The sequence below is a fragment of the Lactuca saligna genome, chromosome 7 (assembly GCF_052625555.1).
Source record: "Lactuca saligna cultivar CGN05327 chromosome 7, ASM5262555v1, whole genome shotgun sequence".
Lineage (NCBI taxonomy): Eukaryota > Viridiplantae > Streptophyta > Magnoliopsida > Asterales > Asteraceae > Lactuca > Lactuca saligna.
Genome location: NC_136423.1, coordinates 27,022,420 through 27,037,681, shown reverse-complemented (window position 1 = coordinate 27,037,681; position 15,262 = coordinate 27,022,420). Strand labels below are relative to the sequence as shown.

At 31.6% G+C, this 15,262-nt stretch overlaps 1 protein-coding gene across 1 annotated transcript; it reads right to left on the bottom strand.

Annotated features, from left to right (window-relative positions):
* Nucleotides 1-2,917: 2,917 nt before the first annotated feature.
* Nucleotides 2,918-9,108, bottom strand: LOC145004819 (alpha,alpha-trehalose-phosphate synthase [UDP-forming] 1-like). The gene is made up of 17 exons (XM_078963819.1): nt 9,058-9,108; nt 7,943-8,330; nt 7,621-7,718; nt 6,583-6,971; nt 6,375-6,489; nt 6,175-6,276; nt 5,926-6,076; nt 5,763-5,851; nt 5,484-5,532; nt 5,305-5,405; nt 4,589-4,776; nt 4,395-4,512; nt 4,137-4,313; nt 3,858-4,068; nt 3,643-3,773; nt 3,461-3,559; nt 2,918-3,268 (listed from the first exon to the last, which is right to left on the bottom strand). Exons 1-17 carry the CDS (start codon nt 9,106-9,108, stop codon nt 2,921-2,923), a joined length of 2,805 nt encoding a protein of 934 aa, XP_078819945.1. The 3' UTR covers nt 2,918-2,920.
* Between the last annotated feature and the right edge of the window lie 6,154 nt (nt 9,109-15,262).

The following is a 15,262-nucleotide window of genomic DNA, read 5'->3' as shown; positions in this document are numbered from 1 at the left end:
GTTACGACTCTGTACAGTACTTACCAGATTTATAGGGTACTCACAGACACAAAAAAATACTAGGACTCGACATTAAAATGTGAACCACTAAAATGCCTAGTAAATACATTAGATAACGAAGTCTTGATGACATTCGCTATTTACAGAAGATTCTCAATCTAAGACACTAACTGAGGTTCGTCGTCTCACAACAAATATTGACTTTACATATTAAATGTTTTTTAAGTACTTACCGGTTTATGAATGTGAGACTGTAGATCCACATCAATAGTTTTATCATTCAAGAATCCACATTGTCTTCCTTATAATTCTAATTTTTGGATAATAGTTTATAAACAATTGATTTGATTTGAATGTAACTTTACTAATAAACCGTGTTTATTCTATTTTAAAAATAAAATTTTTACTCTAAAATTTAGGACGTTACACACTTACAACATAATTGGTGAATGAAAATATATAACTTAAAACTGAGGGGCAATTTATTAAATATAATGAAAATATATAACGAAAAATGAAGGGACAAAAATTATTAAACTTTGATATCATTTCGAGATAAATAAACAACATAAAATTATATTTGGGGTTATATCATAAGGGTTGTTTTCTCTTTCTCCATTTGTGTCTTCTCCATTCTTGGTGACTTTATTTAATGTTTTATAGCCAACCTTAAATAGTCATCATTAGACTTTATTTTGATAATAACATGAATTATGTGAAAATCTGTAAATTTTTTTGTATAAATAAAAATTAATACTTTTTCTTACAATCATAAATAAGTAGAAATAGTAAAAGTTTATATTTTATAATGATATAAAGTTTTTTTTTTGTTTGTTTCAATCTTAAAGTTAATAATAAGTTAACCACTTGGGTTGTGGTGATTTGGTAAGGCATGTGGAAGATATGGTGGATAACCTATTGACCCATGTTCAAATCCTGGCACCACTCAGCCCTTGTGGCCATGGAGGTTCGCCTGCAGTGACTCCAGGGCATGAAGCAAAGCTTTATGTTTGCAGCAGGGGATTAGTCGGTGCGCGAAAGCTGGCCCGGAAACCCTCGTTAGGGAAGATCCCTTTCAAAAAAAAAAAAAAAAAAAAAAAAAAAAAAAAAAGTTAATAATAAGTTCTTATAAATAATAATATTTTCTAAGAAAGTGTTGGGTTTTATTGAATTGCTAATAAACGTACAAAACTTGAATGAGTTGAAATTTGTAACGGAAGAAAGAGACATGAGAAATATAAGATTAAATTGTTTTATACTGTTGCTAAATATAGTCGTATTGCATCCCTAAGAGAAGTTTTTTGAGATGTTAATAGTATAGAATCAACTTCATAAAATGTTTCTTTTACCATCGAAGACGGTAATTTTTCGGTTATTATTATCGATCATTCATATTTTAATAAATGTTTTTTTTTTTTTTTTTTTTTTTTTTTTCTGCAATTAATCTTTTGTGCAGCCAATGTGGGATTAACTCATTTAATAGAGGTTTTGCCTCTTAAATTAAAAGTTTCGAGTTCTAATCTAAGAGTATTGGCTGTGGGCAACAAGGTGCAACACCACTTCACATGCCACATAAGCAAGTGGTGTTATAACACCAAGTGGGGAAATGAGCAATAAGATGCAACACCAAAAGAAAAAAAAAAAAAAAGTTGGTTTTCCCCCGTTTCAATTCGTCACAACGCCAACAAGATGCAACGATATTTTCCATGACAATATGCAACAAGGTGGGGGGGGGGGGGGGGGGGGTGTTCCCCGTATCATAACGCCGTTGAGGGGTGCCACCTCACCCCCTGTTGCTTCTCGTTGGACCCGTACCGAATGGTCTAAAGGTTGACGATTTCGTGATACTAACTCTAACCACTAACCTGACCGTTCACACAAAATTTAACCTTTTGTGCAACAATGCTATATTTTACTTTTTTGATTGTATTTAACCCTCAAATTTTCATTATTTTTTTCGACTAATTAATTATTTTATTTTAATTTTTAGGGAAATTTTTGATAAAGTTCTAATATTTTCTATTAGTTTACGTTTTAATCCTGATATTTATTTTTTAAACAAAAAAAAATCTAACTATCTAATTTTATACGATAATCTGTCATTTTATGTTGAAAAAATAATAGAATAATGACTATTTCGTTAATTTCAGCAAAATACAAAATAATCGGACTTTTTTTGTTAAAAATAAAAGTTGAAATTAAACTGTAAATTAACCCAAAATATTAGAATTTTTTCAAAAACTTCCCTAATTTTTAATATTAAGTATTTTTATTGTAATCTATTTTACAACTATACATATAATGATTTTATTTTGTTTTTGTTTGAAAATAAGACACCACATAGCTATTATTCTATATATTTTAAAATATACTTGTGTTTGAAAAACAACAAATTATATAGAATTTTGGAATTTATTACACAAACATAATGGTAAATTAGTTCATTCTAAAAAAAAACCTTCTGAAGATAGTCTATTTAATGTTCATAAAATATTTCACAAACACATGTTTAAAAAAAGTTTTGTTAAATAAAATTAACAAAAATCAAAACCAAAAAAGCTATAGGGATCAATAACTTCCACACATAACTATAAAAAAGACCGGGTTTTTCATACATGAAACACAATTTAGTTGACTTTAAGAAAAATAAAAAAGAAAAACGAAGTTTTATTATATCAAAAACCTTAAAATCATCAAGAACGAAGTGGTACCAGCTGCCATTAACGATCAAGCAAGCTAGCAAAAACATAACTGTAAAAACCACCATAAGATCTCGTTCTTCAAAAAAAAAAATAGCCCTCATCAAAAAACCTAAAAACGACACAGTTTCACAAAAAGACCACAAAAACCTCTACACATATAATATTATATGTATCTATCATCCATCATCTTCCCACAATCAGATCAATCAATCAATCAATCAATCTGCCAGTTTTTTCAACAGAGTCACCACATCAGCCGATGAATTCAAAAGATACCTTGCAGTAGACCTCTTCCTTCCAACTGCACACGAGAAGTAGTTGTCACCCTGAAGATCGAGAACCGATGGACCCTTGTTGTGTGCATCCATGGTGGTGTTGCTGCTTCGCTTCCCGTTCGAGCCCCAGTCTTCACTATCAGAAGCTGAAACGGAATATCCCCCGGATCCCGTCCTCCGAGCAGAATGATTTGGAGAAAACTCGTTGCCCGGACTCCCTAAACTTGAGTGGGTCGGAGTTGGTGTTGCAGCTGGAAGCTCAGGCTCGAAAAATGTGTAAATATCTTCATCCTGTAAGGGTAAAAATATAATTACTTAATCAAATTAAGATCCAATTTTTGCATGTATATACAGACATTTTCAATCATAACAATATCAACTTCAACTATTATAATAAGGAAAAAAAATTAATAACCAATATCCCAAATGTTAAATTATTAATGTATTTACCGATAAATTAAGTATTTTCTACAAGAAACATACCTTGGGAAGAAAGTGGCCAACACACAACACATAGTCAATCGGATCCTTCATATTTTTATCATGTATAACTTGTCCTAAAATGCCACTTATCCCTGCACCCTAAAAATATTTTGCAAAAAAGATCAACACTGTTTAACAAGATCAATCCATAAAATTAAAAGCCAAAGTAAAAAATTCCCAACCTTAGTCACACCATGGGCCCGAACCTCCACAGACCGCCCACCTTGGACCACTTCCACCGATGCATTTGATATGGGCCCCGTCCACAAATGCTGCAACATGTCCTTCGCTTGTAGTCTCCCAAACTCGATATCTTTAACAGTGTCAGTAGACCAATATAAGTTATACTATATAGTACAGAGTAGACACAGTAGACATTAGACAATTTGTTTTTTACCTGCGTACTTATAATTCCAAACAATTGAAGTCTCACGGAGCTCGAAATACGAGCGTGGGGTCCGCTCAGTAAAATACTCAAAAACATGCTTAACACTTTCAACCCAATCCATGTTTATATTATCAGATAAATTTTGTAACCATTTTTTATTCCCCGTTCTAACAAACACACCATGTTCAGCCGCAAGCCATACATTATACTCATCAAAGTTCTGCAAAATTATCAAGTCAACAAAAGTCAAATCACCCAAAAAAAAAAAAAGAAAAAAAAAAGAAACACCTTATCAAGAACGGATCGATGGCTTCCACTTAACACCACAACCGTTGTCTTTGGATCATTACAAAGCCTCTTCAAAGGTTCTTTTAATTCAGGATGCAATTTACTTTCCATTTCTTTAAACTGATCCACGCGTCTATCCGGTGCATTCACGGGTTCGGTTAATGTCACATTAAACCCCTATCAAGTGCCCGAATTTCATAAAAAGATAATAAAACGGGGGGCGTTTTGGTCAAAAAAAAAGTTGGGAAGAAAGGATACCAGAATGAGTAAACGGTTATTGGAGCGCATGTAACGTTCGATTGTGTGTTCGGTTTGAAGTAAAGGTGGAATTTGTGTTGTTCTAAGTTGAGCTTCAACAACCATATCGTTGAGTTCGCTGCAAGGGTAAAAAGGTAAATAAATTATTTAATAAAAAAGAATGGAAAAAGTAAAAAATAAAATGAAATACAAACCTAATGAAAGTTTCGGCCCATTCTTGAGATGTATGAGTAGTGACATGAACGTAATTATGATGATGTCGTTTTTCTCTCTCTTCGGATGGCATGTTTAGGGCGTAAGCAATCGCAAAAGCTACTTCAGTTACATTCCATGGATTTACCAAAATTGCTCCTGCCCCGAGAGACTGTGCAGCTCCTGCAAACTAGATATATGTAAAATAGAAAAAGGTTAAATATGGAAAGAAAAAAAAGCTAAAAAGAAAAATACATGAATGAGACTACACAAGCTTTCCTAGGGTTATTTTCAATAAAAAGAGGATGAGAAGGGCATTCATGTCCTTTTGCACAAACAAGGTATCGAGCGCTAGTACCGTCCCATCTTGTTCTACTTTTCAGTTAGGACAAAAGGTTGCATTTTTTGTCCTCTTTGACATCAACAGTTTGTCGGTCAGTCAGTCTAAGTCCAACGCATGCTAAAAACAGTACAAGAGAAAAAGTTGAAATTTTTGTCCTATTTGACCTCAACAATCTATCTGTTTATCGGTCTAAGTTCAGTTCATACCAAAAACAGCACAAGGATGCACCGTTTTGTTCCACCTTTTTAGGTAGGAGAAAAAGTTGCAATTTTTGTCCTACATGATACTAGATCTAGTCTCAGTCTAAAGTCCAATACAACAAAAACACAAACGCATTATACAATTTTTTTTTTGTCTTTAAAGATGAATGATGACCTCGCTTAGAATTAGGGCGCCTTTCTTTGAAGCTTGGCAGGCGACGAATTCATAGCTCACAAGATTCATTCCATCCCTTAGAGATGTAATCAATGCCACATCTAAATATAAACCACAAAAAATGTTAATAAATTCAATGGCAATTAATATAAAATAGTATAGGAAGATCAAAACAATACCCGTTATAGCATATAGTGCACATAAGGCATGATAATCAAAAGACCGATCCTGTTGAATGCACAATAAATAACATTACAACATTTTTTGATAAATCAAACAAGAAAATAAGACATGACTCAAGAAAGTTAAAATCTCCACGTAAAAAAGTTGCAACTTTTGTCTCATTAACACGAATCCCATGCTCATTTGCATGTCAAAAAGCAGTACAACCTGTTCTATCATGCATAGCCAGATGGGACCTACAACACGTTTTTCAGTAGAATAAAAAAAAGACGCACCAAATGATGAATTGGGACAGTTGTAAGTGTCCCAAATCTTCCATTAATCCTTCCAACAATTTCATGAACTTGACATGTAAGTTTTTGATCTGTTAAGAAAAACAATAAAACCATAAATAAACCGTTTTTATATAAAAAAATCGGTTGAAATAGTGAAACATACACTCAAGAACATCTGTTCTTGTTGGAACAGCAATTTGCACGAAGACTACTTTATCCTGCCAATTTGGATTATCTTCAAGAAACTTTTCAAATGCCAATAGCTTTTGTGGGATTCCCTTAATCATATCAAGCCGATCAACTCCTAACATTACCTAAAACACTAATTATCTCAAATTTTGTGCAACTTTTTATAAATATTGTTTCCATTATTAAAAAAAAGGGTAAACTAAAGATCATTTATTTATTTCACCTTTCGACCATCAAATCTTTCCTGGAATTCTTTTATATGATTCTTGACTTGAGGGAGTTCAATGGCTTTTACAAATCTATCAGAATCAATCCCAATAGGAAACTGCAGATTTCAAATCACAAGTCCAATTCTTAGCCTCATAGATAATTCGGTTGACTTTTCAAATTTTTAATCTGGAGATAATTTATAAGTAAACATACTGCAGCTACACGAGTGAGTCTCCCTTGATCTTCAACTCCTTCTGGAGTACCTTCAAGCCCAAGAATACGAGTACATGCACTCACAAAATGTCTTGCATAATCATACGTATGAAACCTAAAACCAAAACAAAAACAAAAAAGAGAATATTTTTTTAATAAGAAAACTATCAAAGAACAATGTCTTGATAAGAAAATATTATGTAATTACCCGACTACATCTGCTGCAAGAACTGCAATTAGCAATTCTGATCTTGAAGGCATTGTTCTATAGATCTCAGAAGATGGAAATGGAGTATGCAAAAACCAGCCAACTTTAATGTTTTCATTTTGTTCCTTTAAGCATTTAGGAAGAAACATTAAATGGTAATCATGACACCAAACAATATCTCCATCTTGATAATGTTCTTTTACTACATCTGCAAACAATTGATTTGCTTTCTTGTAGGCTTCAAATTGTGATTGAAAACTCCAAATTGTTGCAAGGCTGTCTTCTTGAGGGAGGCCCAAGTAATGAAAGAGTGGCCATAAGATGTTGTTGCAGTACCCGTTGTAGTATAGATTCACAAGATTTTCATCAAGGAACACAGGAACGCATCTCTGTGTATCAAGAAAATGATGTAAAAGATCGGTTTTTTTGTAACTATTAGTTATAAAGATTCTGTGTAATGTTTTGTAATATCAACAAAATGATATAAAGATTGTATCTTTGTAATTGTAAGCGATAAAGATTTGACATTTTGTTTTGTAATATAGATTAACAAGTGTGTATCAAGAAAATGTGTAAAAGATCAGTTTTTTGTAACTATTAGTTATAAAGATTCTATGTAATGTTTTGTAATATCAACAAAATGATATAAAGATTGTATCTTTGTAATTGTAAGCGATAAAGATTTGACACTTTGTTTTGTAATATAGATGAACACGATATTTTTCAAGAAAAACAGGAATGCATCAGTGTGTATCAAGAAAATTATGTAAAAGATTGGTTTTTTGTAACTATTAGGTATAAAGAATTTGTGTAATGTTTTGTAATATCAACAAAATGCTATAAAGATTGTATCTTTGGCTCTTTGCATGCTATAAAAGATCGTGTTTTTTGTAATTGGTAGATATAAAGAGTTGATATTAAGTGATGTAACATAGACGAAACAAGATCTTTGTAAAGAAAACAGGAAATGATCTCTGCATATGAATAAATTGCCATATATGAAAGACTTTTTGTAATTATTAGTTATAAACACTCAACCTTTTCAGCTAAAGCTTCAGTAAGAGATTTTCGGCCAATTTCATCACGTACAGTTACTCCAGCCCATCCGATCCATTTTGCTTCAAAATCGGTTATACCTTCAACATAACAAAATTTTATATATCAATAAGAAAATAGAAAACTAGCCTAAAAGTATTTGTTTTTTACTTGTTTTACATTGTAAAACTTACCCAACTGACAAAATACAAAAAGAAAACTTACAAAAGAGTATTCTTTAGGTTTTTTACACTATAAAACTTATTTTCAGGTAAATTCATGCATACCCAAGTGAGGAAATAAGGGGAAAAAATCAAAAACTTACCCAAAAGTGCACTAACTAAGCCTCCAACAGTTACTTCAAGTTGCCAAGAAGCATCACCTTTTCTAACTGCAGAAACAGGAAGCCGATTGGCTACAACTAATAACCGTTGTTTGAAAGGACTTCTATCTTCTCTTTCACTTTCATTAGTAATCAGTTTGCTTGCTTTAAGACCTTTCACCAATTCTTCTTCAGTAGGCAAATTATCTGTTAATGGTGTAATTATCTGATTCTGATCATCTACAATATTACTATTTACATCTTGATCATTGCATGATTTTAAAGATTTTCTTAATTCTCTTTCCTTCAACAGTCTTTCAAGCCTAGTCTTAAGTATAGTTGAAGTATTGTTGTTGTCATCTACAAGCCTATTTGATTTCTTCAATTCAGCCTGCAATTCAAGAAAAAAGATTCATCACAAAGTCAGATCTTTCACTCGATTTTTTGGTTTGTTCAACATAAAAAAGAAAGTTTATAATCTTGATTTTGGCTCATTACTTGTAACTTTAGACGATAAATAGGTCATTAAAAGTTAGAGCATTAGGATCTTCCAATGAGGCAATAATGAATAACTAGAAACCAATTACGTAGATCTTTATTTGAACTTGTAAATTATACTCATTAAAGTGAAGATTCTTTAATTTATACATCGGAGAGGTTAAAATTCATTCAGTTTAAAGCATATTAGTGTTTATCAAAGTGTACAATGTAAAGTAAGGGGAAAAAGAATGGGGACAAAATTGATAATTCAATTAGGGGCACAGAATTCGAACCACTACATACATGTATAAAATAATCACGTATTGGGCAAAATCAATTGACATTTTACACAAGAAATGAGTAAAAAAACAAGTCCGAAATTAAACAAAGTTGGATTTGAATTTTTTCTTGATGCTTCTTCGTAAGTGTAACCTCAAGAACATCATCAAGAAATCCAAGATTCTTCGTAACTCAAAACGAAACTCAAAATAAACAAGAACCCGGATTAAATAATCAAAATCCCATCAATATTTGAAGTGGGTATGCAGCGTAATTTCAAGAAATAAGAACTCGAACAATTTTTTTTTTATTTTTTCGTGATTATGAAACGATACGAAAGGGTAAATTGTAGTCTTTACCAAATCGTGTTCCAGAATGCTGATCTCATCAGAGGAGTTTAACTTCTGCATTGCTTTGTTTCGAAAAACAAAACCCTAGTAATGTTGATTACGGTTTGGATGAATGAATCCATTTATAAAGAGCAGATTCTTGGGCTAAAAATGGTTACTTTGCGATAAGGAATGTCGACACTGAAAACCCCCTTCCATGTATGAAGCGGTGCGTCAATGTAAAATCCCTTCAATATATGAAACTTTTATATATATGTAATCATCATCTATACATATACATAAAGAGAAAAAGAGAAGGGGTAAGGGGTGGGGTGGGTGGGGGTTATAGAGGATTACAACTATGGTGAGGGTTCTTTATAGTTCTCATAGCACAAGGCATTAACCCATGCAGAGATGCTGATGCAGAGAAGGTGTCATGATGTGGGGGTGGCATCAAATTTGCTATTTTCTATAAATAATAAAAATTGGTAAATGTCAAAGGAATATACCCAAAGTTTGTTGATAGTGATAAAAAAAAATTCCTTTTTTATTTATTATTATTATTTTTTAAAGAGATACGAATCCGCTTTTGTGCACAGATTAATCATGTCTCATGCTCTAGAAGCATTACATGCAAATTTTCATGGACACAAGTAGGGGTGAACATTTGAACTGAATTGAAAAGATTTTTGGATTGGATCGGTTTCGAAGAATATTGTGGACCGTGGACCGGACCGGATGAGACTTACAGGTCCAGGTCCATGGAAAAAATCGCATTTCAATCCGACTTAAAATGAATAAGATATGTTTGTTTAAAAATTTTCACAAAATACAAAAGTTTAAATTTCTTACTAAAAAACTGAAATATTTCAGTTTTAATATCTCATCTTTGAAACATTATAACTCATCGAATACAATATCAAAAACAATAAAATTATAGTTTAAAATCATCTACAAACTCTAAATTACAAGTTAGAAAAAACTACATGTTAATCTGACATAAAACGAATTAAATATACTTGTTTAAAAATTTTTACAGAATACAAAAGTTTAAATTTCTTGTTAAAAAACTTAAATATTTCAACTTTGATATATCATCTTTGAAGGATTGTAATTCATCAAATATAACACCAAAAACAACAAAATTATAATCTAAAATAATCTATAAACTCTACATTACATGTTGGAAAAACTTACATGTTAATCAGACTTAAAACAAATGAGATATGTTTGTTTAAAAAATTTTACAAAATATAATTTTTTTTAAAAATAAATCGGTCAAAAACCGGTTTTTACCCGGAACTAGCCGGACCGAACCGATTTTGCTGAAATCCTAGAACCAGAGCCGCCCGGGGATCCAAAAGAAACGGTCCGGTCCGATCTACAAATCCAAATGCTCACCCCTAACCACAAGAGCCGACCTTTGATTAAGTTTATTTATTTATTTGGTGATTCTATTATAAAGGGTCTTATATTGAATTATATTTTCTAGATTAAGATTAATCTAATATAGAAAAAATATCAATTGTAGTTTATGTTATCATAATATTTTGCTTATATGGATTAAATGGATAATTTGTTTCCATAGATTTATATAGCAATGAATTAGAACATGCTAGTCTAATTTGTTAAATCAAATAGATTTCTTTAAAGAAACATCCTAGTTTAAAAACAAGCTTCTTGAAATGGTCTATAATTTTGTGAATATACAGAAACTACATAGTCTTGTTTTGCAATGTCGCGTTATCTTCTTCTGTCTACTCTTATATGTGGGCTAATTCCTATAAAGATAGCTTACCAAGTAAAGTAAGTGGTGAAGATTGTTAAATCTAAATAACCATTATATATATATATATATATATATATATATATATATATATATATATATATATATATATATATATATATATATACTTTATAACTTTTATAATTATTTACACATCGTTATCAACTTTTATTATTCTTCGGATATGTTTAGTGTATTCACTGAAAAGATAGTTGAGCTATTATTATTGTACTAGTTAATAACTAGTTTATTTTTTGAGCTTTTATAAGTTGTCATATTTGACAAGGTAAAAAATAGTTTATAAGATAGATTATAAGCTAACGTTTTAAAAAGCTACTTAAACTAGCTTTTTATAAAATTTTCCAAATATACCCTTAACTAATTATAAAAAACATATTCTTTCGAATGCCTATTTATGTTATTTTATATATTTTAACTAGCTTATCAACTAGTTTTACCAAACGTCATTTTTTATCAGCTATCTTTTCAATTACCAGCTAGCTTTTCATATAACAGCTAACTTTTCAGCTATCAACTAGCTTTTCAATTTAACAACTAGTTTTTCAGTTAGTACGCTAAACATAGTCTGTCTGTGTTTGCCGCACCACAACTAGTTAAAAAGCTAGCTTATTTTTTTGAGCTTTTTTAAGTTGTCGTGTTTGTCAAGCCAAAAAGTAGCTTATAAGCTCGTTTTTTAAAAAACTACTTAGACTAGATTTTTAGGAGTTTTTTTAGCAATTTTCAAATACACCCCTTAATTTATTATAAAAACACATTATTTTAAATGTACTTTTATGTTATTTCACATTTTTCAGCTAGCTTTTCAGTTAGTTTTACCAAACGTTATTTTTTATCAGATGTCACATAGCTTTTGATTTAACAGCTAGCTTTTCAGCTATCAGCTAGTACGCTACACATAGCCTAAATAAAAAGCTAAGTATTAAATAAAAAACTAGCTGATAAAAAATAACGTTTGGTAAAACTAGCTGAAAAGCTAACTGAAAAATATGAAATAACACAAAAATACTTTTAAATGAATTTGTTTTTATAATTATTTAAGGGGTATATTTGGAAAAAATTTTAAAAAAATCTTAAAAAGCTAAGTCTAATGAGCTTTTTAAAAAGCTAGTTTATAAGTTACTTTTTGTCTTGCCAAAATGACAACTTAAAACAACTCGAAAAATAAGTTAGTTTTTTAGCTATCCGTAGTGCGCCAAACATAACCTTCATCTTGATTTATTATCTTTTTAACCTTTTTAATATAAAATAAAATAATAAATAAGCATCTTCAACATAAATGAAGTCGATAGCTCACATTAAAATTAAAAGTCATTTTACACCTAAATTAGAAATTAAATCCCAGAGAGATCGAAAGCTAGTTGACATAAAATTTTATATATATATATATATATATATTGTAACAACCGTTATTTCAAATCAATAAAAGTCAAAATCTTAATCAAGTATAAGTGAAACCACAATTTCAACCTTGTTACATTGTATCATCTATAGCCACGAGGGGATGTTTAGAAACTAATAATTAAGTAAATATTAAAACCCATGTTGATTTAAGTTATTATAAGTCAACACAAGTCTACATATTAAAGCTAAAACCATAAAATATCACACTACATTGGAGTTTTCGGTTTAAGGAATCTAATCACTAACTAAAACCGAAAACACCCTACTTTTGGAAAGCCAAAACCGAAAACCTTTCTGTTTTTACTCTAAGACCGAAAACCCTTTTCTTTTTGACTTTGGACTGAAAACCCTATCAAAACCCATCAATAGGATCGAACTCTCTATGTTTTGGGCTCATTAGGTCTGAAAACATCTTATATATATATATATATATATATATATATATATATGTGTGTGTGTGTGTGTGTGTGTGTGTGTTTGTGTGTGTATGTATGTGTGTGTGTGTGTTTAACCACAAACACAATTCATTTATCATATCCCAAACTGAAAAACACCTCAAATTTGCTCTCAAACTCATACGTGATTTTCATATCTTCAAAATATTTCGCCCAAATCATCATCCAGTTTTCAAATCTTCAACCGAAATCCCTCAAGAACATTCATCCCATATTCAAATCTCCTTATTTTCCTTAAGAATATCTTCAAATATTCATATTTCACCAAACAACACCTTCAAATAATTCCCGAGAATTTTTGTAAGTATTTCTCACATAATTTAGTGTTGTCTAACACTTTAATTCACTATTTAAATTATGGTATATTTATTATTAGGATTCGACTACTCGCACGGATTCTAACCCGATGATCATTGCTACCACTTCGTATCCAAACAAGAACGCAGATTCGAGGTGAGTTCATACCCTTACGTTGTCACTATTTTTCAATGTTTTAGGGGGGGGGGGGGATACAAGTAAAAAACAAGGAATCTAGTGTTAGCATTCAAACGATTTCAAACGATTTTAAACGGTTTCAAACTATTCCAAATTATTTCAACTGTTACAACAGTTTTTATTACCAAAACACACACACACACACACACACACACACACACACACACACACACACACATATATATATATATATATATATATATATATATAGGTTTAATAGCCTTAGGACTGGTGCTTTGGCCTTAACTCCTATTCCTTGTTTGGTTCTAGGCTTAGGGTAGAATCAGTTGTCTGACTGTCTCTTTAATCTCAATTATATATATATATATATATATATATATATATATATATATATATATATATATATATATATATATATACTTATTTAAATAAAACTTTAACCTCTTTGTAACATGCCCAACAAAGAGGTATTTTCATAAATATTCCAGTACACATAACATACATATAAACTATAATATGTATAGTTTATGAAACATACATACTACTTACTAGTTCAAGGAACAATACAAGAATATACATGATAAATTATAATAAGTATGATTTATGGAACTCATGCACTATTTTACTAAGTTCAAAGATACAATACTACAATAATTATTTAAGTATAATTATTTTACATTACGCGTACACTACAAAAGAGGTATACATACATTTACAAGAACAAGAGAACATTTACACACTATATGTAAACAAGTTAATACAGGATTTTGAGTCACTACTTCATTGTACCTTTTAGTGTACACGCTAAAGTCCTGATTATAAACATAGAGTCCTAGAGGAAGAGCGTGAATTTGTGTAAAGATCTATATGGGACTGACAATCCCGCACCTAAATTGTTAACTACAGTTAGACCGTGGGTATGGGATGACAAATGTCATAACATTCCGCCGCCTAAAGAACATCGTGCAGGCCACTAGTCATTTTAGCATGGTTATAATATCACTCACAATAAGCATTTACTAAACATGTTGGTTTACGGGAGAAACATAGCTTCAACGGTTGTAAAAATAGTTTACGGAAAACATTGTTGTTATCATTTCAAACATCAAGTCACAAATGACAAGTCTCAAAACCATATCATCAAATAGTAAAATGTTAGAGTATAATTCTAGGGTTCTCAAAGAGGAAGTCATGTGTGTGCGATGTGTTGGTACCCTACCAGCTCTTTCCCCTTAGCTGAAAAGGTACCTAAAACCAAAACTAAAAACTGCAAGCACGAAGCTTAGTGAGTTCCCCCATCATACCATATACCATACAATCATACATATTGTTGGGCAATTATAGGGTGCCCAACCTACCCATGCCAAGCCATTCTAGGGTGCTGACCACCTGTGTCAAGCCATTCTAGGGTGCTGCCTACCCGTGTCAGGCCGTTCTGGGGTGCCTGCCTACCCTCCGGTCTATCTCACTCGGTCATGGGGACTATCTCAACCCATACTACTATCACATAATAAAATATCGTAAACATGATGTCAGACATATCTGGGGTATCCGACCTACCCTTCGGACCTAACAACTGATCGGGGGACTATTTCCTTCTTACTACCACTATCACATAGAACATAACATACTGATACATAGGACACATCAGGTAATAGCAAACCAGACAATTATCACTAAGACAATCATCTCAACTGTAATCAACTACTAGTGGGTCCGCCTTGGTGCCTTAGACCCACTTCTACTGGAAGATAATTCACCTCGATGTCGTGTAGTGTCTGCACTATCCTCGGTGTGAAAATCGACTCTCCCCGACTCCTCAATCTCTACACAGCAGCTTTTCTAAGTTATCAACTCATACTCATAACCCTTACATGGGTCACTCAATTCCAAGTCAAAATCAAGGTCAACACCTTGGTCAATGGTCAATCATTTGATCAAATTCAACATTTATTTGACTCGACTCGCCATGTTCGTTCACCAACTCGCCAAGTCGCCATATGCATAAAATGTCATAATCTCGTCAGTAACACCCGTGTTTCTGGGCTAAGCATTATTATAGTGATGTAATAGTTGGGTTAACCATTGTAACCTATTTTGAAGTAATAAAGATGAA